At 43.2% G+C, this 24,665-nt stretch overlaps 2 protein-coding genes across 3 annotated transcripts in view; both read right to left on the bottom strand.

Annotated features, from left to right (window-relative positions):
• Positions 1 to 24,665, bottom strand: part of CERS5 (ceramide synthase 5) — an 88,106-nt gene that overhangs the window by 8,120 nt on the left and 55,321 nt on the right. Inside the window, exons 7-10 of one of the 2 annotated variants that reach the window (XM_073546121.1) lie at positions 24,268 to 24,396; positions 15,478 to 15,584; positions 14,161 to 14,317; positions 13,894 to 13,923 (exon numbers count right to left, since the gene is read on the bottom strand). In XM_073546121.1, coding sequence (XP_073402222.1) covers positions 13,894 to 13,923; positions 14,161 to 14,317; positions 15,478 to 15,584; positions 24,268 to 24,396 — 423 coding nt within the window. The remainder of the gene's footprint in view (positions 1 to 13,893; positions 13,924 to 14,160; positions 14,318 to 15,477; positions 15,585 to 24,267; positions 24,397 to 24,665) is intronic. The other variant, XM_073546122.1, reaches the window with a different exon arrangement.
• LOC141049561 (uncharacterized) lies at positions 16,030 to 21,242 on the bottom strand. Its single transcript, XM_073546120.1, has 2 exons — positions 19,657 to 21,242; positions 16,030 to 19,441 (listed from the first exon to the last, which is right to left on the bottom strand). Exons 1-2 carry the CDS (start codon positions 19,856 to 19,858, stop codon positions 18,666 to 18,668), a joined length of 978 nt encoding a protein of 325 aa, XP_073402221.1. The 5' UTR covers positions 19,859 to 21,242; the 3' UTR covers positions 16,030 to 18,665.

Below are 24,665 nucleotides of genomic sequence, written 5' to 3'. Positions count from 1 at the left end.
GCCAGAGCCACCGGACTACTACCCCTAATATCCCACATCATCCCGTCAGCCAGAGCCACCGGACTACTACCCCTAATATCCCCCATCATCCCGTCAGCCAGAGCTACCGGACAACTACCACTAATATCCCACATCATCCCATCAGCCAAAGCCACCAGACAACCACTAATATCCCAAATCATCCCATCAGCCAGAGCCACCAGACTACTACCTCTAATATCCCACATCGCCCCGTCAGCCAGAGCCACCGGACTACTAATATCCCACATCGTCCCTTCAGCCAGAGCCACCGGACTACTAATATCCCACATCGTCCCTTCAGCCAGAGCCACCGGACTACTACCCCTAATATCCCACATCATCCAGTCAGCCAGAGCCACCGGACTACTACCCCTAATATCCCACATCATCTCGTCAGCCAAAGCCACCAGACAACTACCACTAATATCCCAAATCATCCCGTCAGCCAGAGCCACCGGACTACTACCCCTAATATCCCACCAGCCTGGGGTCAGAACAAGAGCGCTAAGTGGAACGGTCCTAACTTCCATACCGGGGATCCCTTTAAGAGAGGCCTGGTGTCAGAACCAGAGCGCTGAGTGGATTTGCCCTGACTTCCATACCAATGATCCCTTTAATAGAAGCCTGGGGTGAGAGAGTGCTGAGGGATTTACCATAAAGGGATCCCCCATTTGGAAGTTATGGTAAATCCCTCAGCACTCTCTCACCCCAGGCTTCTATTAAAGGGATCATTGGTATGGAAGTCAGGGCAAATCCACTCAGCGCTCTGGTTCTGACACCAGGCCTCTCTTAAAGGGATCCCCGGTATGGAAGTTAAGAGGGGCCTTGGGTCAGAACCAGAGCGCTGAGTGGATTTGCCCTGACCTGACTTGCATACCAATGATCCCTTTTAATAGAACCCTGGGGTCAAAATCAGAGCGCTGAGGGATTTGCCCTAACTTCCATACAGGAGATGCTTTTAAGAAAGGCCTGGGGTCAGTACCAAAGCGCAGAGTGGATTTGCCCTAAATTCCATACCATTGATCCCTTTAAGAGAAACTGGGGTCACAACCACAGAGCTGAGTGGAATGGTCCTAACTTCCATACCAGAGATCCCTTTAAGAGAGGCCTGGGGTCAAAACCAAAGCGCTGGATGGATTTGCTCTGACTTCCATACCAATGATCCCTTTAGAGGGAAGATGTGCCTATATGATGGAGGATGTGTGATGTGTATATCGGCACAGGAAGGGGGGATTCATTTCTGTCATGTGCTCGGTGTTCCTTTTTGGGGGGCAGACAATGGCTGGGAGTAGAGTTGAGCGACTTTGGTCGGATCGGGTTTCATGAAACAAAATTTGAGTCGTATGAAACTGGTCCGACTAGGGCAAAAAAAAAAAGTCGGAGTTAACCCGACCCCAATGCAAGTCAATGGGGAATAAAAGTCGGCATTGAGTGGATGAATGTTATGGGTATCATAGATATGAGATTTCACAGTTTTTTGGAAGATAAGCAGATTTTTATTTCCTAATTTTGAGAATCCTGTTAGCGCCATATTTATGACCCAAGTGATGGTTATTTTATGGTGACGCTTTTCCAGTTTCTCATTTTTAACCCCTTCACTACCAAGGGTGATTTGCACGTTAACTCCCGGGCCAATTTTTACAATTCTGACCACTGTTCCTTTATGAGGTAATAACTCTGAAACGCTTCCATGGATCTCAGCGATTCTGACAATGTTTTCTCGTGACATATTGTACTTCATGTTAGTGGCAAAATTTCATTCAAATAACTTGTGTTTATTTGTGGAAAAAAACAGAAATTTGGCGAAAATTTCGCAATTTTCCAACTTTGAATTATGCCCTTAAATCACAGAGATACGGCACACAAAAAACTTAATAAGTAACATTTACCACATGTTTACTTTACATCAGCACAATTTTGGAACCAAAATTTTTTTTTGTGAGGAAGTTATAAGGGTTAAAAGTTGACCAGCGATTTCTCATTTTTACAACACCATTTTATTTTTACGGACCACATCACATTTGAAGCCACTTTGAGGGGTCTATATGATAGAAAATACCCAAAAGTGACACCATTGTAGAAAAAAAAAAAATGCACCCCTTAAGGTGCTCAAAACCACATTCAAGAAGTTTATTAACCCTTCAGGTGCTTCACAGGAATTTTTTGATTAAAAAAAAAAAGAGAACATTTAACTTTTTTTCACAAAAAAATACTTCAGGTTCAATTTTTTTTATTTTACCAAGGGTAACAGGAGAAATTGGAATGCAAAAGTTATTGTGCAATTTGTCCTGAGTAAGCTGATACCTGATATGTGGGGGGGGGGGGGGGGACCACTGTTTCGGTGCATGGCAGAGCTCAGAAGGGAAGGAGCGCCGTTTGATTTTTTCAATGCAAAATTGGCTGGAATTCAGATTGGACACCATGTCACGTTTGGAGAGCCCCTGATGTACCTAAACAGTGGAAACCCCACACAAGTGACCCCATTTTGGAAACTAGACCCCCCAAGGAACTTATCTAGATATGTGGTGAGAACTTTGAACCCACAAGGGCTTCACAGAAGTTTATAACGTACGGCGGTACAATTAAAGAAATCATTTTTTCCACAAAAATGATCTTTTCACCCCCAATTCTTATTTTCCCAAAGGTAACAGGACCCTAATAGTTATTGTGCAATTTGTCCTGAGTATGCTGGTACCCCGTATGTGGGGATAAAGCACTGTTTGGGTGCATGGCAGAGCTTGGAAGGGAGGGAGCACCATTTGACTTTTTCAACGCAGAATTGGCTGGAATTGAGATCAGACGCCATGATGCGTTTGGAGAGCACCTGATGTGCCCAAACAGTGGAAACCCCCCCAATTCAAACTCAAACCCTAACACACCCCTAACCCTAATCTCAACCCTAGCCCTAATGGGAAAATGGAAATACTTTTTTTAATTTTATTAATTTTTCCCTAACTAAGGGGGTGATAACGTGAGGTTTGATTTACTATTTATGGCGGGTTTTTTTGTTTGGCAGCTGTCATACGCTAAAAGGCGCTTTTTATTGTAAAAATAGTTTTTGCATCACCACATATTGAGAGCTATAATTTTTCCATATTTTGACCCACTGAGTCATGTGAGGTCTTATTTTTTGCGGGACGAGTTGACTTTTTTTGGTATAATGTTCGGGCACATGACATCTTTTGATCGCTTTTTATTCCGATTTTTGGGACGCAGAATGAACAAAAACCAGCGTTTCATGAATTTCTTTTGGGGGGTGCGCTTACACCGTTCTGCGTGCGGTAAAATTGATAAAGCGGTTTTCTTCTTCGGGTCAGTACGGTTACAGCGATACCACATTTATGTTTTTTATGCTTTGGCGCTTTTATGCAATGAAAGCAATTTTATATAAAAAAATAATTATTTTTGCATCGCTTTATTCTGCGAGCTGACACATTGTGCCGGGTGTTATGAATGAGTCACCGGAAGAGGAAAAAACAAAAATACAAGCTAAGTCCAGAAAACCGGAGAGGTTGGTAGCTAGCGGATTGCAGACCCTTGATCCTATTCACAACAACTAACAGTAGCCGTGGGGTGTTCCTACGGTGGTCCTAGACACCTCATTCACAGCCGGAGAACTAAATAAACCTAAAAAAAGAAAGGGGAAATCTAAACTGCCCCAGAGCAGACCCCAAAGCAATAGACAGCCCCCAACATGTATTGACAGTGAAAACAGATGAAAACACAAACACAGACAGAAAGACAATGAGCTCATAACAGCCGGGTGTCAGCTGTGATAATCAGCTGACACCCGGCCGCGATCAGCTGCGCTCCCCCCTTGAGCGCAGCTGATAGCATTAGCCGTAATATTCCGTCCATGGGAATTAAGTCCCTGGTCCCATGGACGGAATATTACGTCCATTGTAGGAAAGGGGTTAAAAGAGAAAGGTAAGATTCAGTACATAAGTTAGTACGTGGCCATGTAGGTGACTCCAATGATAGGATGCATGTAGTCATCCTGTTTACCTTGTGCAGCCATCCATACATGGTCTGTATGTGGAAGGCCAAAAGTCAACCAGCAAGAAATACCTGATATTCCAGAACACCAGAGCGGCCTTCAGACAAGGTTCACCACGGACATTAAGGGTACCTGCACACGTTGAGTATTTTTAGGCAGTGACGGGCGCAATAACCATGGACCTTCCTGGCCTGATAATATCAGCTGTCTGCTTAACCTTTGCTCTTTACAAAAATACTGTGCATCTGCCTCCCTTTTTTGGATGTTCATAGCCCTGTCCTTTTTAGTAGTCATTTTATTAACAAACCGCAATAGACCCAGGTTGATGTATTTTATTTGAAGTATCTAACAATTACTGTCCTTTTTTGGACATATAGGAATTACTGTATCTATCTCTATATATTATTAACAATCATGGCTGAAAGTGTTGTCATCCTTGAAATTATCCCAGAAATTTAAGCATTTCTTCCAGAAAATTATTGCAATTACAAGTTATATACATTTATTTCCTTTATGTGAAAGCAAGAATTGGGACATACTTTCACACAAAACCTCAAAAATGGGCCAAATTGTCAGCACCTTTCCCTAATTGTGTGTAAACAACTTTATTTCACGCATGTGATGCTCATTTAAACTCACCTGTGGCAAGGGACAGGTGTGGGCAATCTGAAAACCACATCTGAAACCAGATTAAAAAAAAAAAAAGGAGAGAAGTTGACTCAATCTTTGAATTGAGTGTCTGTGTGGGCCACACTAAGCATGGAGAACAGAAAGGAGAAGAGAACTGTCTGGAGATGGATTTGTAACCTTGAGGTTGTTGATATTGTTTAACTATTTTGGTTCTTAAGGGGGTTTTACACATAGCGATATCGCTAGCAATATCGCTAAAATGTCACTATCGCTATGTGTGATACTTACCTCTGACCGCTGGCTGTCGCAGATCGCGCGGCTCCATTTCTCGTCGTCTGCTTCCTGCTGTGTGAGACGAGCGACGCGTGGAGGCGGGCGGGAGGACGTCTGGATCGCTGTGTGTGAAAGGTAAGTAACGTGCACTGCGTCGCTGCTGCATCGCTGTGAGATCTTTCTGTGTGAAAGCTCACTAGAGATCATTTAGCGATGCACCAGCGATCCTGACCGGGTCGGATCGCCGGTCGGATCGCTTGTGCATCGCTAAATGTAAAAGGGCCTTAAAGTCCTCAGATCTTTATGCTCCTTGGTCCATGGTGTGCAACATAACCAAGATTACAACCCATTGAACTGGAGCTAATCTGTGGATGTGGATAGCAGAGAAAAAAATTAAAAGTTGCAATGCAGGATAATCCAGATGGTGGATAAACAGCCCGAATCAAGTTCCAAAAAAAAAAAAAAAATTCAAGCTGTCCTGTAATCACAAGGTGCATCAGTGTCAGCCAAACCGGTCAACATTTGAAGGAAATAAAACGCTATGGCAGGAGGATCCCACTGCTGACAAACAAAACTTGACTGCAGTTTGCCATAATGTACACGAGTAAGGCCGGGGTCACACTAGCGATTAAATCGGACGAATGCAATGCGATTTAAAAAAAAAAAAAAAAATCAAAAAAAAAAAAAAAAAAAAAAAAAAAAAAAATCGCATTGCATTCATCCCAATGTTATTCTATGGGGCAGCTCACATCATGCGATTTTTTATCGGATCCAATCCTCGGACCGAGACAATCGCAGCATGCTGCGATTCTCACCGGTTTTCGGATCGGATTCGACAATGCAAGTCTATGGGGGCGATAAAAAATTGGATTGCAAACGAACCCGATGTGTGAGTTGCGGTAAAATCGCACCAAAAGCCGGCAATTTTTTTTTCCAAATACAGTAAAATCACAGTGTCCGGTTAAATAAAGAAAGGAATTAATAGATCTAGACACATTAAATACACATTATATATATATATATATATATATATATATATATATATATATATATATATATATATACACACAGTGCCTACAAGTAGTATTCAACCCCCTGCAGATTTAGCAGGTTTGATAAGATGCAAATAAGTTAGAGCCTTCAAACTTCACACAGGAGCAGGATTTATTAACAGATGCATAAATCTTACAAACCAAAAAGTTATGTTGCTCAGTTAAATTTTAATAAATTTCAAACATACAAGTGTGGGTCAATTATTATTCAACCCCTAGGTTTAATATTTTGTGGAATAACCCTTGTTTGCAATTACAGCTAATAATCGTCTTTTATAAGACCTGATCAGGCCGGCACAGGTCTCTGGAGTTATCTTGGCCCACTCCTCCATGCAGATCTTCTCCAAGCTATCTAGATTCTTTGGGTGTCTCATGTGGACTTTAATCTTGAGCTCCTTCCACAAGTTTTCAATTGGGTTAAGGTCAGGAGACTGACTAGGCCACTCCAACACCTTGATTTTTTGCCTCTTGAACCAGGCCTTGGTTTTGCTGGCTGTGTGCTTTGGGTCGTTGTCTTGTTGGAAGATGAAATGACGACCCATCTTAAGATCCTTGATGGAGGAGTGGAGGTTCTTGGCCAAAATCTCTAGGTAGGCCGTGCTATCCATCTTCCCATGGATGCGGACCAGATGGCCAGGCCCCTTGGCTGAGAAACAGCCCCACAGCATGATGCTGCCACCACCATGCTTGACTGTAGGGATGGTATTCTTGGGGTTGTATGCAGTGCCATCCAGTCTCCAAACGTCACATGTGTGGTTGGCACCAAAGATCTCGATCTTGGTCTCATCAGACCAGAGAACCTTGAACCAGTCTGTCTCAGAGTCCTCCAAGTGATCATGAGCAAACTGTAGACGAGCCTTGACATGACGCTTTGAAAGTAAAGGTACCTTATGGGCTCGTCTGGAACGGAGACCATTGCGGTGGAGTACGTTACTTATGGTATTGACTGAAACCAATGTCCCCACTGCCATGAGATCTTCCTGGAGCTCCTTCCTTGTTGTCCTTGGGTTAGCCTTGACTCTTCGGACAAGCCTGGCCTCGGCACGGGAGGAAACTTTCAAAGGCTGTCCAGGCCGTGGAAGGCTAACAGTAGTTCCATAAGCCTTCCACTTCCGGATGATGCTCCCAACAGTGGAGACAGGTAGGCCCAACTCCTTGGAAAGGGTTTTGTACCCCTTGCCTGCCTTGTGACCCTCCACGATCTTGTCTCTGATGGCCTTGGAATGCTCCTTTGTCTTTCCCATGTTGACCATGTATGAGTGCTGTTCACAAGTTTGGGGAGGGTCTTAAATAGTCAGAAAAGGCTGGAAAAAGAGATAATTAATCCAAACATGTGAAGCTCATTGTTCTTTGTGCCTGAAATACTTCTTAATACTTTAAGGGAACCAAACAGAATTCTGGTGGTTTGAGGGGTTGAATAATAAATGACCCTCTGAATAAATTTTTCACAATTTAAAAAAAAATTAAACAAAGAAATAACATTCTTTTTTGCTGCAGTGCATTTCACACTTCCAGGCTGATCTACAGTCCAAATGTCACAATGCCAAGTTAATTCCGAATGTGTAAACCTGCTAAATCTGCAGGGGGTTGAATACTACTTGTAGGCACTGTATATATACACACACACATATATATATATTTTATACATGTCATAGAGACACATTTATATATATATTTTTCTAATCCATACAGTTCTTCATTGCAGAATAGCCGCTGAAACATTTGCCGGCTTTTGTATAGTCATTCTCCTGCCCGACATGAAATGACAAATGGTTTACATATAGTTAACCATTTCATATTTTGTTTTTTTTTATGTCTATCACTATTAATTATATGAGGGTTTGTGGGTAAAATTTTGGAGTTTTAGGGGTTCATTTAAGGGGTTAATTCGTTGTATTAAACTGCTGGGACTCCCGCTGACGTCCCTGAGGCTGCAGGGAGTCCCCGCAATTTAATACAACGAATTAACTCCTTAAATGAACCCCTAAAAGTAAAAAATTTTACCCACAAACCCTCATATAATGAATAGTGACAGACATAAAAAAAAAAACAAAACATGAAATGAAATGGTTAACTATATATAAACCATGTGTCATTTCATGTCGGGCAGTAGAATTACTATACAAAAGCCGGCAAATGTTTCAGCGGCTATTCTGCACTGAAGAACTGTATGAATTAGAAATATATATATATATATATATATATATATATATATATATATATATATATATATATATATATATATATATAATGTGTCTAGATCTATTAATTCGTTTGTGTGAGGAAACCGGTCATTGGGCTCCATTATATGTCCATTTAGCTATCCTGCGAGAAAATCTCGCCAGACGGATGTCAAAAGGATCCTTACATGCGAGTAAAATCGCATCGATGAAGAAAAATCGCATCAAAAACGGATCACTGGTTAAGATACCTTTGTGCGATTTCGGACCGTTAAAATCGGACCTTTTTTAATCGTTGTGTGTGACTCCAGCCTAAGCCCTTCTGAGAAAGTGGCTTGTGGACAGATGAGATCAAAATAGAGCTTTTTGGTATAGCATATCATTCTACTGTTTACTGAAAACGGAATGAGGCCTACAATGAAAAAAAAAATCACAGTACCTACAGTCAAATATGGTGGGGGTTCAAAGATGTTTTTAGGTTGTTATGCTGCCTTATCAAAGGATTTTGGGTCGCAATGTAGTGCCCAGTGTCAGAAAGTTGGGTTTGTGTCCTAGGTCTTCCAACATGACAATGACCCAAATCATACTTTAAGAAGCACACAGAAATGCATGGAAACAAATCACTGAAAAGTTGCTAACTGGCCAGCAATAAGTATGGATCTAAATGCAATTGTGGAGAGATCTTAAAATTGCTGTTGGGAGAAGGTACCCTTCAAATATGAGAGACCTGGAGCAATTTGCAAAAGAAGAGTGGTCCAAAACTCCAGGTGAGAGGTGTAAGTGATTGATTACAGTTACTTATTCCAAAGGGTGTGCAACCAAATATTAAGTGGGTGCCAACAATTTTGCCTGGTCCATTGTTGGAGTATTGTGTGAAATTATGTCCAATTTGCCTTTTTTGTTTGTTATTCCAATACACAAAAAGAAAATAACACATGTGTAATTGCAATAATTTTCTGGGAGAAATACTCTGGAACAATTTCAAGGATAAGAACAATTTCGGCCACAAATGTATTTCTATTATCTATCTCTATAGCATTCACTGCTTCTTAAAAACACACAAAAATGCAGCAAATCTGAAATAATTTTTAGACCTGCGTTTTTATAGCGTTTAACTGACGTCATTGAAGTCAATGGGCGGAAAAAAAAAAAAAAACGTTGTAGAAACGCTGAAAGAATTGACCTGTGGCACATATGAATCTGCAAGTCACAAATAAGCAACTTGTTCATGAGACTTTAGGAGTCTCATTCACTTTGCTGGCATCAGGATTCCCCCTTCAGGATTTGTGACAAATCTGCACGACGAAAATGCAACGTGTGCACAAAGCCTAAACATAGCATCACGATTGCATTTATTTCCCTTATCTATGTACATGTACTTGAAGTTAACCCATCATTTTTACTCTCCTTTCTTTCTGTAGTACATGTTTAGAATCAGGAAATTATACAGTAGTACTAAGCAGTGTAGCTGTGATGCCGGCACTGGGGTGAGATAAACACCAGAAAGTAGCAGCAAAAGTCTCATTCACTCTGCTGCACATCTCCCACCCCCAAATTATTTTTTTTTATTTTACTCTCTTATATAGCGCCATTAATTCCATAGTGTTTTACCAACAACATCACTGACCCCGATGGGGCTCACAATCTAATTTCCCTATATCAGTAGGTCGTTGGCAGGACTTATTTTATGAGCTCAGGAGGCAGAAATGAGAAGAAAAATGAAATCAGATTTCTTGGATAAGATATTACAAAGTTCCTTATATTCGTGTGTAGCATTAGTAGAACTATAAAGCTCAGCACGAGAACTGCTGTAACACATTCAACTGTCAGCAGATTATTCCAAGTCTACAAGTATCACTATTTGCATGTAGAGATAAATGGGCAAAAGGACAATGGAATCCATTGTTTGTTAATCGTGTGATTAATGCGATCTCAACCCCTTAGTGACGGAGCCAGATTTTTTAAATCTGACCAGAGTCACTTTACGTGGTTATAATTCTGAAACGCTTCAACATATCTCATTGGTTTGGAGATTATTTTTTTCATGACATTATACTTTACGATAATAGTAAATTTAGATTAATAGGTTTTGTGCTCATTTATAAAAAATATCAAAAATTTGACAAATGTAAAAAAAATTAGCAATTTTCAAACTTTGAATGATTATCCCTTTAACCCAGATAGTCATCCCACAGCATAACATTAATAAAATTTGCCACGTATCAGCACCATTTGTAAAATGTTCTTTTATTTTGGTAGCATTTTAGGAAGTTTAAAAATGCAGCAGTAATTTTTCCATTTCCAAATCAAAATTATTTTTTTAGGGACTTATCCAGGTTCGAGGTGACTTTGGGGGTCCTATATATTTGAAAACCCCCAAAAGTGATACCATTACAATATGTCAAGGGATGCTTTTTTTGAAAACTGCTGTCAGGTAGTTTATTAACCCTTCATGTGCAAACTGACATGACAGTTATGAAAAAATGTATTTTTACCACCTAAATGTCAGTAACTTCTGAACAGTCCACTGTAGCCGGCAGACTCTAAGGGTCCCATTTCACTTCGAGACGCTCCAGCGATCCGGACAACGATACGACCAGGTAGGGATCGCCGGTGCGTCGCCAAATGATCGCTAGTAAGCTGCCTAACAGGCAGATCTCTCCAGAGACGCAGCAACGATCCAGCAATAAAACACAGCGATGCGTGCTGGCCAAGCGGGACGCCGATGTAAAAAAAATGGCCCTGGACATTCCTGCACGATCATCGATATCCAGCGGGGGGGGGCGCTGCTGCGTGTAACATGTAGCGAGTTCTCAGGCGAGATCGCTGTTGCCGCACAAAATCGGTGACGCATTAGCGATCTCGCTATGTGGGACAGGGCCTTTAGGCCACTATTTGGTCGTGAATTGCCATGGAAAACATCAGGACCACATAATCAAGATTTTAGGGTGCTGATGGAAATAAAGAGGGAGACGCCACACTGTTAACCATTTATATGATGTAGTCATTGAAAGCAGCATCTAAGGGGTTAAACAGATATGGACGGTGCAAACACCGATCGTGGCTGATGCAGCAAGTTGTCAGCTCTAGTGTACAGCCGACAGCTGCTGGATTGTCACCTGTATGGGGAGGCTATTCTCTTATATCTCAGGTCAGTAGAAAGACTTATTGGCGGTCATTAAGGGGTTAAAGCAAAACTGTAGTATAAAAGTAAATAAAATTAGTAATGTTTCAGTATCAAAATAGCGGCGTTCACTTTTTGCACTCATGGGTATAATGCATTTGATGATCTGCTTTATTAAAAAGTATCGTTCCAGAATGGGATGAAGCATTAGAGTTTAGTTTGGAAGCATGAGGTTTGATGACCAGGTGAAATGGCCGTGTCACATGGATGGATTATCAGGTGCACTTTCTTTCCAGGCATACTTACAAAGTAAGAAAAAGGCCACAGGTCTGACTAGTTCAACCTGAGACAAATTAGGAGTCATTATTTCTAGATTTTTTTAACCCTTAATCTCACCTGTAAATAGATTCTTATCTAGCCGATTTCTGAAAGCTGACAGTATTTCTCTTTATTACCTCTTCTAGTAGAGCAATTGAGATATGGAATGCCCTAACTGCAAAGAACCCTTTCCTGTACTTCTGTCAAAATTACATTTTCACCACACATTGGTGGTTAAAAAAAAAAAAAAAAAAAAAAAAAAGAAGAACAGAAGACATCTTAAGTCTTTAGAAAAAAATAAAAAATATGGATCATATGGCAAGTCTTTGTATTGACCAAATATAGCTTTATATAAGGAGATGACTACCCCCCCCCCTCTATTAACCTCATTATAATAGACCAGGGGTCTCAAACTCGGCAGAGTAAATGGGCCGCACATAAAAAATTAAGCTGGCGGGCCGCATTCCTTTCAAACTTAATACAGTCACAATTGATAGCAGTATCTAATGGGTTAAATGGCCGCAATCGGTGCCAATACCGATCGTGGCCGTTCAAATAGGATGTCGGCTGCGATGTACAGCTTACTTCAGCGAATGATACTATCGGCTCTGCATGTGAGCCGGCGCTATCATCTCGCTGTACACGCACAGCCACGGTCACCTGCAAAATCCTGCAATGGGGGGGGGGGGGGAGGGGGAGTCTCGCCTCCGCTCTGTCATTACACAGGGCCACAGCCACTACAGAGAGGTGCACTCCTCCTCTTCTAGCGTGATCAGTGGCGTAACTACAAAGTTATGGGCCCTGCTGTGAACTATCAAATGGGGGCCCCCCCATGCCAAAATACACACCCGTATCTCCGCTCCGTACGCCCCGTACACCCGTATCTCCGCTCCCTACACCTCGTACACCTCGTACACACCCGTATCTTCGCTCCGTACACACCCGTATCTCCGCTCCGTACACAGGGCTCCGCTCCCTACACCTCGTACACACACACAGGGCTCCGCTCCCTACACCTCGTACACACACACAGGGCTCCGCTCCCTACACCTCGTACACACACACAGGGCTCCGCTCCCTACACCTCGTACACACACACAGGGCTCCGCTCCCTACACCTCGTACACACACACAGGGCTCCGCTCCCTACACCTCGTACACACACACAGGGCTCCGCTCCCTACACCTCGTACACACACACAGGGCTCCGCTCCCTACACCTCGTACACACACACAGGGCTCCGCTCCCTACACCTCGTACACACACACAGGGCTCCGCTCCCTACACCTCGTACACACACACAGGGCTCCGCTCCCTACACCTCGTACACACACACAGGGCTCCTCTCCCTACACCTCGTACACACACACAGGGCTCCGCTCCCTACACCTCGTACACACACACAGGGCTCCGCTCCCTACACCTCGCACACACACACAGGGCTCCGCTCCCTACACCTCGCACACACACAGGGCTCCGCTCCCTACACCTCGCACACACACAGGGCTCCGCTCCCTACACCTCGTACACTCACAGGGCTCCGCTCCCTACACCTCGTACACACAGGGCTCCGCTCCCTACACCTCATATACACACACAGCTCTGCTACATCCACCCTGTAAACCCCTCCTGACCCCACACAAACTTACCCGCATCCAGCACCATGACATCCAGCACAGGCACAGACAGCAGCATCCTGCATACACTGAGGCCCCTGATCATGTGACCTCATCACAGGTCCTGTGCGCACAGAGCAGCCATCGCATGCTCCTGAATGCGTGCCTTCCCCCTTCTACCTGCCTCGGGGGTGAGACATGAGGTGCACCGCGGGCCGCAGATGACTGCCTCAGGGGCTGCATGCGGCCCGAGTGTTTGAGACCTCTGTAATAGAGACTTCCTTCGCCTTTAATATTCTGCCTCTGGACCCTCTCCACTTCTCATGTATAGTTAAAAAGGGGCCAAAAATGTGATCCCATATTCCAGATGCAGTTATACAAAGTATTTCTGGGGTCCATGGTCCTGGAGATTAGACACCAGAAACAATGGCTCTAACAAGCTATGGTGACAGGACCCTGTCTCAGCACCCATGGCCTGCCCAGCACCCACAGAGCGTCTGCAGGATAATCCACCCATGTTACTAAAGCTGGAGCCCAGATTCATCAGGAAGCGTGTAGCCACGATCACAATGCCAGGTCGCCTTCATGAATTTGGGCTGTGGTGTTACGTGATGATAAAGAACATGCAGGATGTGAAGGAAAAGCAGGCAGGAAGGTGGAAACGGCACAGAGAAAACTTACAGGCAAAGGGTGACATTTTCCAGTTCCAACCTGACACAGAGAAAAACGAGGGAGAGAAAGAGTGAGGCAGGGAGTGCAAAGACATCAGAGGCTCTCCTGACAGGTCACCTTGTCAGGGCAGAGCAGCAGTAGATAAGCAGTAGTCCCATCAGATTACAGAAAGTGAAAGGAGAGAGAGTAACAGAAGGTACAGCCAGCAGGAGAAGAAAGAAGAATCCTATTACCGCCGTCCCCGGAGACCCCACTACACGTCTGCAGCCAACTTACCTTTCCCTTTGTCAGAGACTTGTACGCTATCCGGATTATGAGGTAAGACCAAATGACGTGCAGAACTTGCAGGACTAACAAGAGGCCATTGAACAGCCACCACGAGGGATACGGCCCAATCAGCTCCCAGCTCTCGAACATCGTCGTATTCAGGATCCTGCAAACACCACAATTCATTAATGAGCGGCCAGATCATGGGATGGAGAACATCACAGGTGAGAAGGTTTCCAGAGCGAATCACCACAAGATGAGGACATTTAATAAAAAAATGGAACGCCCAATAATAATAATAATCTTTAATTTTTTTTTTTTTTTTTTTTATATAGCGCTAACATATTCCGCAGCGCTTCACAGTTTGCACACATTATCATCACTGTCCCCGATGAGGCTCACAATCTAAATTCCCTATCAGTATGTCTTTAAAGTGTGGGAGGAAACCGGAGTACCCGGAGGAAACCCACGCAAACATGGGGAGAACATACAAACTCCTTGCAGATGTTGTCCTTGGTGGGATTTGAACCCAGGACCCCAGCGCTGCAAGGCTGCAGCGCTAACCACTGAGCCACCGTGCTGCCCAATGTAAGATCATGAAATAGCATGCTGAGTAATGTCTCCGAAAAAGCAACCCACGACTACTCCCCTCGGAGTCTGACAAATCCCAATACTCAGTCAGTCACTTTTTGATCCTCAGTGAGTGAACAAAGCTCTGCAGCGTGCGCACAGACAGAGAACCATTTTCCCAATATCTTTTACCCCAGAGGGTCCATAGTGTAACGTAATATATTAAAGAAAAGAACATGTGGAGATAATATTCTCACTATCGGCCTCCGCTATGGGAGAAACCTAATATGGGTGCGAGTGCTGCAGTGATTGACAGCTCTGGTCGATGGTCCGCTACACAGCCATTAGTGAAGGCTTGCTTCCTCCCTACTTGTTTAGGCTAGAAAACCCCTTTATCACTCATCCAATGGATAGCTAATAACCATTAGATCCGTATATATGTTATAACACTGGGCCCACCTCAGACCACCCAAAGGACTAGGTATTGAATGGAGCAGCAGGTCCCAAACGTACCATTATTTATGACACCCAAAGATGAGCCAGCGCTCAGCTGCCTTTACCTGGGTCATGCTTTGGGGGTAGGGTGGGATCAGAAGGGCAATTAGGTGGTGCCGCATAGATCGACTTCCCCCACTATCAAGTGTATAAGAGAATGCGATATACTTCTATAAAGAAAAAACACTGTTCACTAATCCTAGACAACCGCTTTAGGTAGGAGAAAAATCATCGGCTGTGTGTAAATCTTTAAAAACTTACCATGTTGGGAAAACTACAAGTCGCGTGGTAACAAACATGATCCCAAACATCATGAAGAGGCCATCACACGTTCTCTGGTACTTTGCATAGTTTGCCATCTTTGCTGCCTTTTAGGAAAGAGGAAATGGCATCAGGTGAAATAATATGGAGCGTAGGAGATCTCATTACTGGCATAGTAAAGAACAAAGAAAGCGTTTAGGAACCAGCACCAATCTCTCCCATGGCCTGGCTCTGATCCTCCAGCTCTAAGGGCATGTGCACACAACGGCTTTCCGCCTATAGAACAAAAAAGCCAAAAAGAATGAACATCTGGATAGCAAGTCGTTTTGACAATGCAGTGCACATGTTCTGCCTGTCTGACGTTCTTTTAGCTACCACATGGTTTTTGAAGCCCGACCATTCTTCAGGCAGAGACCGCCTAAGATAGGGTTCCCCAACTCCAGTCCTCAAGGCCCACCAACAGATCAAGTTTTCAGGATTTCCTTAGTATTGTTCAAGTGATAATTGCATCACCTGTGCAATACAAAGGAAATCCTGAAAACTTGATCTGTTTGTGGGCCTTGAGGACTGGTGTTGGGGAACCCTGGCCTAAGAGACGCTCAGTAGTTTATTTACTAGGTCAAAAGAAAAATAAGTAGTAGGCACCAAAGCCACGATGAAAATGGCTGACAGGACGCCAGGGAAGAAGCTTCTTGAAGTAAAAGAACTAAAAGGTTGCGTGCACATAACCTGATGCAGCACAAATCTGGTTTTATTTTTTTCCTCCCTCTCTGTTCCAGTACAACAATGATCCATTATTATCACGCTTAGTTGATCTGAGTCGCATTTCTCGTTGCTTTTGCTTGGTTCCAGTTGGTCACAAAAGTACTTCATTCAGGATTTACTGTTGTTTTTTTTGGCTCTAGTAAACCAGGGCTGGGCAAACTGCAGCCCGCGGGCCACATCTGGACCTTTGCCTGTGCCTGTCCAACCCACAGACAGGCCGGAGGGCCGGCCGAGCGGAGGGCCGGCCGGCCGAGCGGAGGGCCGGCCGGCCGAGCGGAGGGCCGGCCGTTGTTCAAGGTCCTGAACATTGCTGTGTGCATCTGACCTGCTTAGGAGATACATAGAGACGCAGGTCAGATGACCACAGCACGCTGCCCTGGAATCTCTCCCAGTCCTGACCTGTCACAGTGAGTACACCAGCCTCAGTGCATCCCAGATTAACCACATATAGTGCCTTGCGGAAGTATTTGGCACCCTGGAACTTTTCAACCATTGCCCACATATCATGCTTCAAACAAAGATACCAAATGTAAATTTTTGGTGCAGAATCAACAAGTGGAACACAAATGTGAAGTTGAAGAAAATGTATTGGTTATTTTACATTTTTGGGGAAATGCATAAACTGAAAAGTGAGGCGTGCAATATTATTCGGCCCCTTTACTTTCAGTGCAGCAAACTCACTCCAGAAGTTCATTGTGGATCTCTGAATGATCCAATGTTGTCATATATGACTAATGATGATAAGTATAATCTACCTGTGTGTAATCAAGTCTCCGTGTAATGCACCTGCTCTGTGATAGTCTCAGGGTTCTGTTTGAAGCACAGAGAGAATCATGAAGACCAAGGAACACAACAGGCAGGTCCGTGATACTGTTGTGGAGAAGTTTAAAGCCGGATTTGGATACAAAATGATTTCCAAAACTTTAAACATCCCAAGGAGCACTGTGCAAGTGATCATATTGAAATGGAAGGAGTATCATACCACTGCAAATCTACCAAGACCCGGCCGTCCATTTAAACTTTCATCTCAAACAAGGAGAAGACTGATCAGAGATGCAGCCAAGAGGCCCATGATCACTCTGGATGAACTGCAGAGATCTACAGCTGAGGTGGGACCAGGGTGGATTTGATTTAAATCTAACTGATTTAAATCACGATTTAAATCACTAGTCAGTAAGGCTTGATTTAAATCAGTGATTTAAATCAAAGTTTCTACCTAAACTAGTTCTTGCTACTTTAACATGCAAGTAGATGAAGATTTTTAGAATCACTTTTTATATTACTTTTTTCTCCCCAGTTTAATGGGTTAATCATTCATATTTGGACACCACTGTTCTGTTGTACTTAGGAAGGAGAAAAATAATCCTGACCTTAATAACAATTTAAATAGACTTATTCAACTGAAACAATAACAACACTACAGCATAAGTTATTTGCTTAAACAAACATCCATGTTTGTTAACTAATTTGGCTAAACAAAATATATATATATATTTTAAGAAACTTAGACTGTCAGCCCAGCCGACACATGAAAAACTTAAATACTACTGTCCCTGCTGTCCTCTGTAGCTCACTTGTCGTCATCTTCATCATCATCTTCTTCTTTGTTCCTATTCATAATCTGGAAAAGAAAAACAAGCTTTCCTGCTTTATTGGGTCCCAACCGATTTCTCAATTTAGAATGAATGAGTCCAAAGGAAGAGAATATTCTTTCAACGCCTGCTGAAGAAGCTACTGCTGTTAAAAGTGAAATTACTTGAACAGTCTCTAAATCCAAGCGCTTAAGTGACTTCCACCAGTTTACTGGTGTGACCTTCCTTAAAATATCTTCAGCAAACATATATTTCTTGAATGGTTCCCCCTTAGCTCTGAAGTTTATTATAGTTGGCATTAAAGATGGATGATTGCTGGATACCCATGTCATAGCTAACTCCTCTTCCTCAGCACTTAGGTTTTGACCCTGATATTGGATATTGACAATATTTGCCAAAAAATGAGCTGGAGTCAGTGCTTGTCCCATTCGTTTGTTTACTGCTTGTAATTTAATTCTGTCCATGTGTAGTTCTGTTTTTAAGTGTTCACTCAGTTCCTTCCAAATTTCAACAGCATCTGCAATAAAACAGCTATTTTTCTGTATTTTGTTTAAAGCTTGAGAGATGGGTTTCAGGAAGCTCAGCATATGTTCAACATTTCTCTTAAGCCCAATGTTGAGGATTTTGGCCGTGACAGTGCCATCTATTTTATCTCGATTTTCTTCACAAAGTGTCATCAGAATAGGCCAGTTTTTGATATACTGCTCAAAACAGTCCACCACAGAGTTCCATCTAACATCTTGTGGGAGCGTTAGCTTGGTTCCACCCATCCTTTTCAGAACTGCTGCAGCAAAATGATTATTACGGAAGTATTTAGCAATTTCAACAACATTAGCCTTTATTTCTGGAACACTTAAGTCTTTGGCTAAGAGGTGCAGCAAATGAGCACTGCAACCATGTTATTAGCAGCTTTGTATTCCCTTCCTGCTCTTCTAAATCTCTTCTCATCTTGGATACGTTTGCAGCATTGTCAGTGACCAAACTGCGTACCAGACATTTGAATTTTTGTTCACATGTCGTTATAGCTTTTACTGCCACTTCTTGTAAGTATTCTGCTGTGTGTGCATTTCCTGACGTATCAGTTGTTTGTGCAAGGAAGACTTTACCTTCTTCTGTTGTTATACAAGCACATACAATAGGATCATTGTGGACATTACTCCACCCATCAATACTTAGGTTAACAATTTTACCCTCCAGAGCTGTTGCACATTGCTCCATTTCTCTGTCATACACTTGATCCAGCACTTTCCCTGCAACATCAGCTCTGCTGGGTGGACTGTATCCTGGTCTCAGTGACTGAACCATATTAATGAAATGTGGGTTCTCAGTCAGACGGAAAGAAGAGTTCGTTGCATAAATAAACTGGGCAATTTTTTCATCAATCAACTCTTTTTCTAATCTGCTAGTTCTTATCACAAACCTATCTATGGTGGTTCCAGGAGGTAAAGGTTTTTTCTTCCTTTTGGGTGATGGTGATATGTGGCTGTGGGTGTCTGATGCTGCTGCTGCTGCTAATGAAGCACTATCCTGGATGGATAACTCTGAAACTGTAGAACAGGATGATGGTGATCTTGGAGGTGGATAGTTTCCAGAATCCATGAATTCCCCTAAACAAAAAAAGTCAATGCTGTTATTTTATTGTTTATACAATTTCTGCTTATTGTACACAACACATCACTGCACCTGCCCCAAAAGGAATATTTGTTTTTCTTCATAACTGTACCAAATGACAGTAACATGCAGTAATAATAAGAAATATAATTTTTCTCACACATGACAGTTCAGTCTTTAGAAATAGGATTCAATAAAAATGTTTACCAACCTGAAGATCCTGCCTGTTCAGAAGTGTTTCTTTGGTCATCTTCATCACCGCACTTCTCATGATGTTGCCTCATTCGCGCCACCAGGCCTTGCATCTCTTTGTTGCATCGTTTGCATTTTGCACGCATGCCTGCCTTACCGATAGGCGAAGGAGCTTCATTAAAATATTCCCAAACTGGGTCTCTTTTACGGCCTGCTGCCATTATAAGGAAAGAATGTAATAAACCTCAGATCGTACACACAAACAGATCCAGACTTGTCTGTCTGTGGCTATGCTGCAGTATTGTGCTCAAAGTTTCACTTTCATTTTCTTGTCTGCTTGCCCTTCCTCCTCCTCACACTTAGATTCACATTCTTCTTGTGTTGTGGAGATCTATTCCACTCCAAACAATCAAAGATATTGTCTAACTTCTTGGACTTGGCACTTAAGGGGTTGATTCTGTATTCATAGGTTTGTAGAACAATAGGATTAAGGTCTCTTTTTCTCAACTCTGTTCATGTTGTAACATTTTTGCCGTGAAGAAGAGGCTGGGACCTCTGCGGAGTCAAATTCAGTTTTGAGAACTGCGTAAGTAAAGCGAGCGTCTGTGATAATATAGGAGAGAAACTGCCCACTAATCCTACAGAAACCTCTGGAAGAGCATGGTATTGTGAATGTTACACATATACAGCCTTTATTCTACTGAGTTAAACAACTCAGCTTTATCTCATGATGGAAGAACCTTTGGATGGTAAAATATTTTCCTCAAAAAGCAGTTTATTGAAAAAAATCCGATTTAAATAAAAAAAATCCGATTTTTTTGATTTTTTTTTTTAAAAAAAATTGATTTTTATCCACCCTGGGTGGGACAATCTGTCCATAGGACAACAATCAGTCGCACACTGCACAAATCTGGCCTTTATGGAAGAATGGCAAGAAGAAAGCCATTTCTCAAAGATATCCATAAAAAAATGTTGTTTAAAGTTTGAAACAAGCCACCTGGGAGACACACCAAACATATGGAAGAACGTGCTCTGGTCAGATGAAACCAAAAAGGAACTTTTTGGCAACAATGCCAAACGATATGTTTGGCGTAAAGGCAGCACAGCTCATTATCCTGAACACACCATCCCCACTGTCAAACATGGTGGCGGCAGCATCATGGTTTGGGCCTGCTTTTCTTCAGCAGGGACAGGGAAGATTGATAAAATTGATGGGAAGATGGATGGAGCCAAATACAGGACCATTCTTGAAGAAAACCTATTGGAGTCTGCAAAAGACCTGAGACTGGGACAGAGATTTGTCTTCCAACAAGACAATGATCCCAAACAAAGCAAAATCTACAATGGAATGGTTCACAAATAAACGTATCCAGGTGTTAGAATGGCCAAATCAAAGTCCAGACCTGAATCCAATCGAGAATCTGTGGAAAGAGCTGAAAACTGCTGTTCACAAACGATCTCCATCAAACCTCACTGAGCTCGAGCTGTTTGCCAAGGAAGAATGGGCAAGAATTTCAGTCTCTCGATGTACAAACCTGATAGAGACATACCCCAAGCAACTTCCAACTGTAATCGCAGCAAAAGGTGGCGCAACAAAGTATTAAAGGTAATCTGTCACCCTTTATTTGGCCTTGCAGCTTCTGGCATAGACATCGGGGGCTTATCTACAGCATTCTGTAATGCTGTAGATAAGCCCCCGATGTAACCTGAAAGAGAAGAAAAACGAGTTATATTATACTCACCGAGGTGGGCGGTCCGGTCCGATGGGTGTTGCAGTCCCGTCCGGCGCCTCCCTTCTTCATGCGATAACGTCCTCTTCTCCCGTCCTGTAATGGCTCCGGTGCATTGCTCTGCCCTGTTGAGGGCAGAGCAGAATTCTGCAGTGCGCAGGCGCCAGACCTCTCTCGACGCCTGCGCACTGCATGACTCTGCCCTGCCCTCAACAGGGCACAGCAATGCGCCTGCGCCAGAGCCATTACAGGAAGGGAGAAGAGGACGTCATCGCATGAAGAAGGGAGGCGCCGGACGGGACGGCGACACCCATCGAACCGGACACCTCTGTGAGTATAATATAACGTGTTTTTCTTCTTTCAGGTTACATCGGGGGCTTAACTACAGCATTACAGAATGCTGTAGATAAGCCCCCGATGTCTATGCCGGCAGCTGCAAGGCCAAAAAAAGGGTGACAGATTCCCTTTAAGTTAAAGGGGACGAATAAGGCCTGTTTCACACATCATTTTTTGTCCATCAGTCAAAATCCGCCGTTTTGCACACAAAAAAAACCCGGATCCGCCATTTTTTTTGGCGGATCCGTTTTTTTCCCCCATTGAGTTGCATTACCGGCGGATCTTGTCGGATGCCCATCCGTTGGATCAGTTTTTTTGCGGATCCACCAAAATTTTGACCGAATGGAGCATGTAACGTTTTTTCGGGCGGCAGGATCCGCACTTCTCACTGCCCATGCCCGAAAGACACCGGAAATTTAACACTAAACTCTGTTCTGGCGGCTGGAGAATTCTCTCTCTCCCGCTCTCTCTCAGCGGTTCCTTTAAATTTCTTCGTTTCACGGATCCGTTAAAATAACGGTCCGGTGACAAACGTTGTGGTCAGTTCAGGAATGGATCCGCTATCCGCCATTTTAGCGGATTTTGACTGAACACAAAAACTGATGTGTGAAACAGGCCTAATATTGCACTCTCCACTTTTCAGTTTGAATTTCTACAAAAATTTAAAAATAACCAATAAATTTCGTTCAACTTCACAATTGTGTCCCACTTGTTGTTGTTTCTTCACCAAAAATTTACATTTGGTATCTTTATGTTTGAAGCATGATATGTGGGTAAAGGTTGAAGAGTTCCAGGGGGCCGAATACTTTCGCAAAGCACTGTACCTGCAGGTAAATAGCATTATCGGTCATGACAGCAGACTTCATGTGGCAATGACCTGGGTACACGGGCCGAGTGGAAGAACGATGCCAGTGAAGGAAGTATATGAGTGTACGCTATTAATGATATTTTCCAGTTATAAGTTTTTGGCCTCTAATAGCCAGTAGTAGGTACAATAATAAAATAGGAGGTTATGCGCCCTCCCCGATTCCATGGATTTCTTTCTGCTATGATCTCTGGTTACTGAGTGCAGCAGACATCACCTCCACAGCCAGTGAGCTGGGCGACTCTGCTCCATGTAGACAGCGTAGAGCTGTTGAGCTCTGTGATTGGCAGCAGCAGTGATGTGAGCTGTAGTTGGGCTGTCACTACTGCAGCCAGTCAATAGAGATCAGTGCAGTGGCGAAATGGTAGAGATAAATTTGGGGTGAGTAACAGATTTTATTATTTTAATCCAGCGCTGGAGATTAAATGCTAGAAACTTATACGTGGAAAACATCATGAAGGGAGTTGTCCGGCCTTTTGGTTACAAGTAGTGATGAGCGAGTATACTCGTTACTTGACATTTCCTGAGCATGCTCGGGTGATCTGAGTATTTGGATGTGCTCGGAGATTTAGTTTCTCTCGCCGCAGCTGCATGATTTGCGGGTGCTAGACAGCCTGAATACATGGGGGGATTGCCTGTTTGTTAGGGAATCCCCACGTTTTACTCATGTTGTCCAGCAGCCACAAATCATGCAGATGCGGCGACAAACAATCTCCGAGCACATTCAAATAGTTGGAGGTCACCCGAGCAATGAGTATACTCGCTCATCACTAGTTACACGTCCCTCTGTGACTGCAGACTTGTGAATCCTCAGAGCACATGCACTACTCGCTGTGAGGATTCTCGGCGCCAGGCGGACACGTGACCGCAAGTATACAATCATTACATCACTAGTTAAAGTATGTTATGTAAAAAAGACAATTAGAGTAGTGAAAATGTACTTGCTTTGCTGTAGGGTAACATGTTGACTAGCATCTAGTAGATTTTACTATAAAGCTTATTGTAACCTGTATTCCTTCCCCGTATACATTTCTAATTAAAACCGTATTTTCTAAAACAATAAAATATTGAGCTGAATTAAGTTCAGCTGATTGGTTCGGCCCTCCACCACTGTCCCATTTCCTCAAGTGGCCCCTTAGGAAAATTAATTGCCCACCCCTGTAAGTATACTATTACCCAAGGCAAAGTGAAAAGAAAAAACCCCACACCTTGCTTTACTTACCCTCCCCGGGTCCAGTGCTGTGTCTCAGTCTCCACTGCAGCCTAGGTCAAAGCGTTTTTGTCTGCGACGTTGACGTCATGTTAACAGTTCTGCAGCCAATCACTGAGGTCAGTGGCTTTGTAGATGGCATAACCTGCTGAGCTCACTGATTGTCTGCAGCGCCAAGACTGAGCTCGGTCTCTGCTGTTGCCCCAGTGTTTTTGGGGTTTTTTCCTGCACTGAACTGCACCTGTGGACAATAGTTTACCAAAAGCAGAAAACCCTCTTTCTGCACCGGAGATTCAATAAAACGTTGCATCTATACAGAAGCTCCGATAATAAATCCAGTGAGGTTTCAGCCACCCGGGGGCTTTTCCAAGCGATTTACTAGCACAGAAGGCAATCGTCTGTATGCGGTTATCATGGAGAAGCCCATTAGACACAGCATTATACACTTTGCATTCAGTTTTACTATGAAAACAAGTTTATTACTCCTACCTCCAGCAAGAAATCAGAAGCATCGTGCAGGCACAGCACCAGGGTCCCCACACGGACCATGTTATTGACATAGGAAAACGATATGAGGCCAACAGTGGCCAAGTGGTGAACAAACATAATTAAGAAGTCCTGTCAAGTAAGAAATGAACACGATTAGACATGGAAATCAAGTCTGGCACGGTATGGAAATATTTATTACACCTAGCGGTAGGGCAGATGTGGGGTTACAGTAGAACAATCACCATTTGACCTTGGGTCATAGAATCAGATGTAGCAAAAATGTTACTGCCAGAAGCAACAAGTGGGAAGAAAAGGAAGACGCTGACCTCTACTGTGCTACAATGTAACTATGTGCGCCATGTCCCGCACCCCCCGGCCATACACAGAACTGTACAGAA

Source organism: Dendrobates tinctorius, unplaced genomic scaffold (assembly GCF_039654945.1).
Source record: "Dendrobates tinctorius isolate UK_male_01 unplaced genomic scaffold, ASM3965494v1 ptg000145l, whole genome shotgun sequence".
Lineage (NCBI taxonomy): Eukaryota > Metazoa > Chordata > Amphibia > Anura > Dendrobatidae > Dendrobates > Dendrobates tinctorius.
This window is presented reverse-complemented; position numbering and strand designations above follow the sequence as displayed.

Bases quoted from the DNA above. Each gene is read 5' to 3' on its own strand.
- LOC141049561 (XM_073546120.1), bottom strand. From the start codon at position 19,858: ATGGCAGCAGGCCGTAAAAGAGACCCAGTTTGGGAATATTTTAATGAA. The intron at 19,442-19,656 runs GTTGGTAAACAT...TTTTTTGTTTAG, and splicing joins TGAACAGGCAGGATCTTCAG to GGGAATTCATGGATTCTGGA.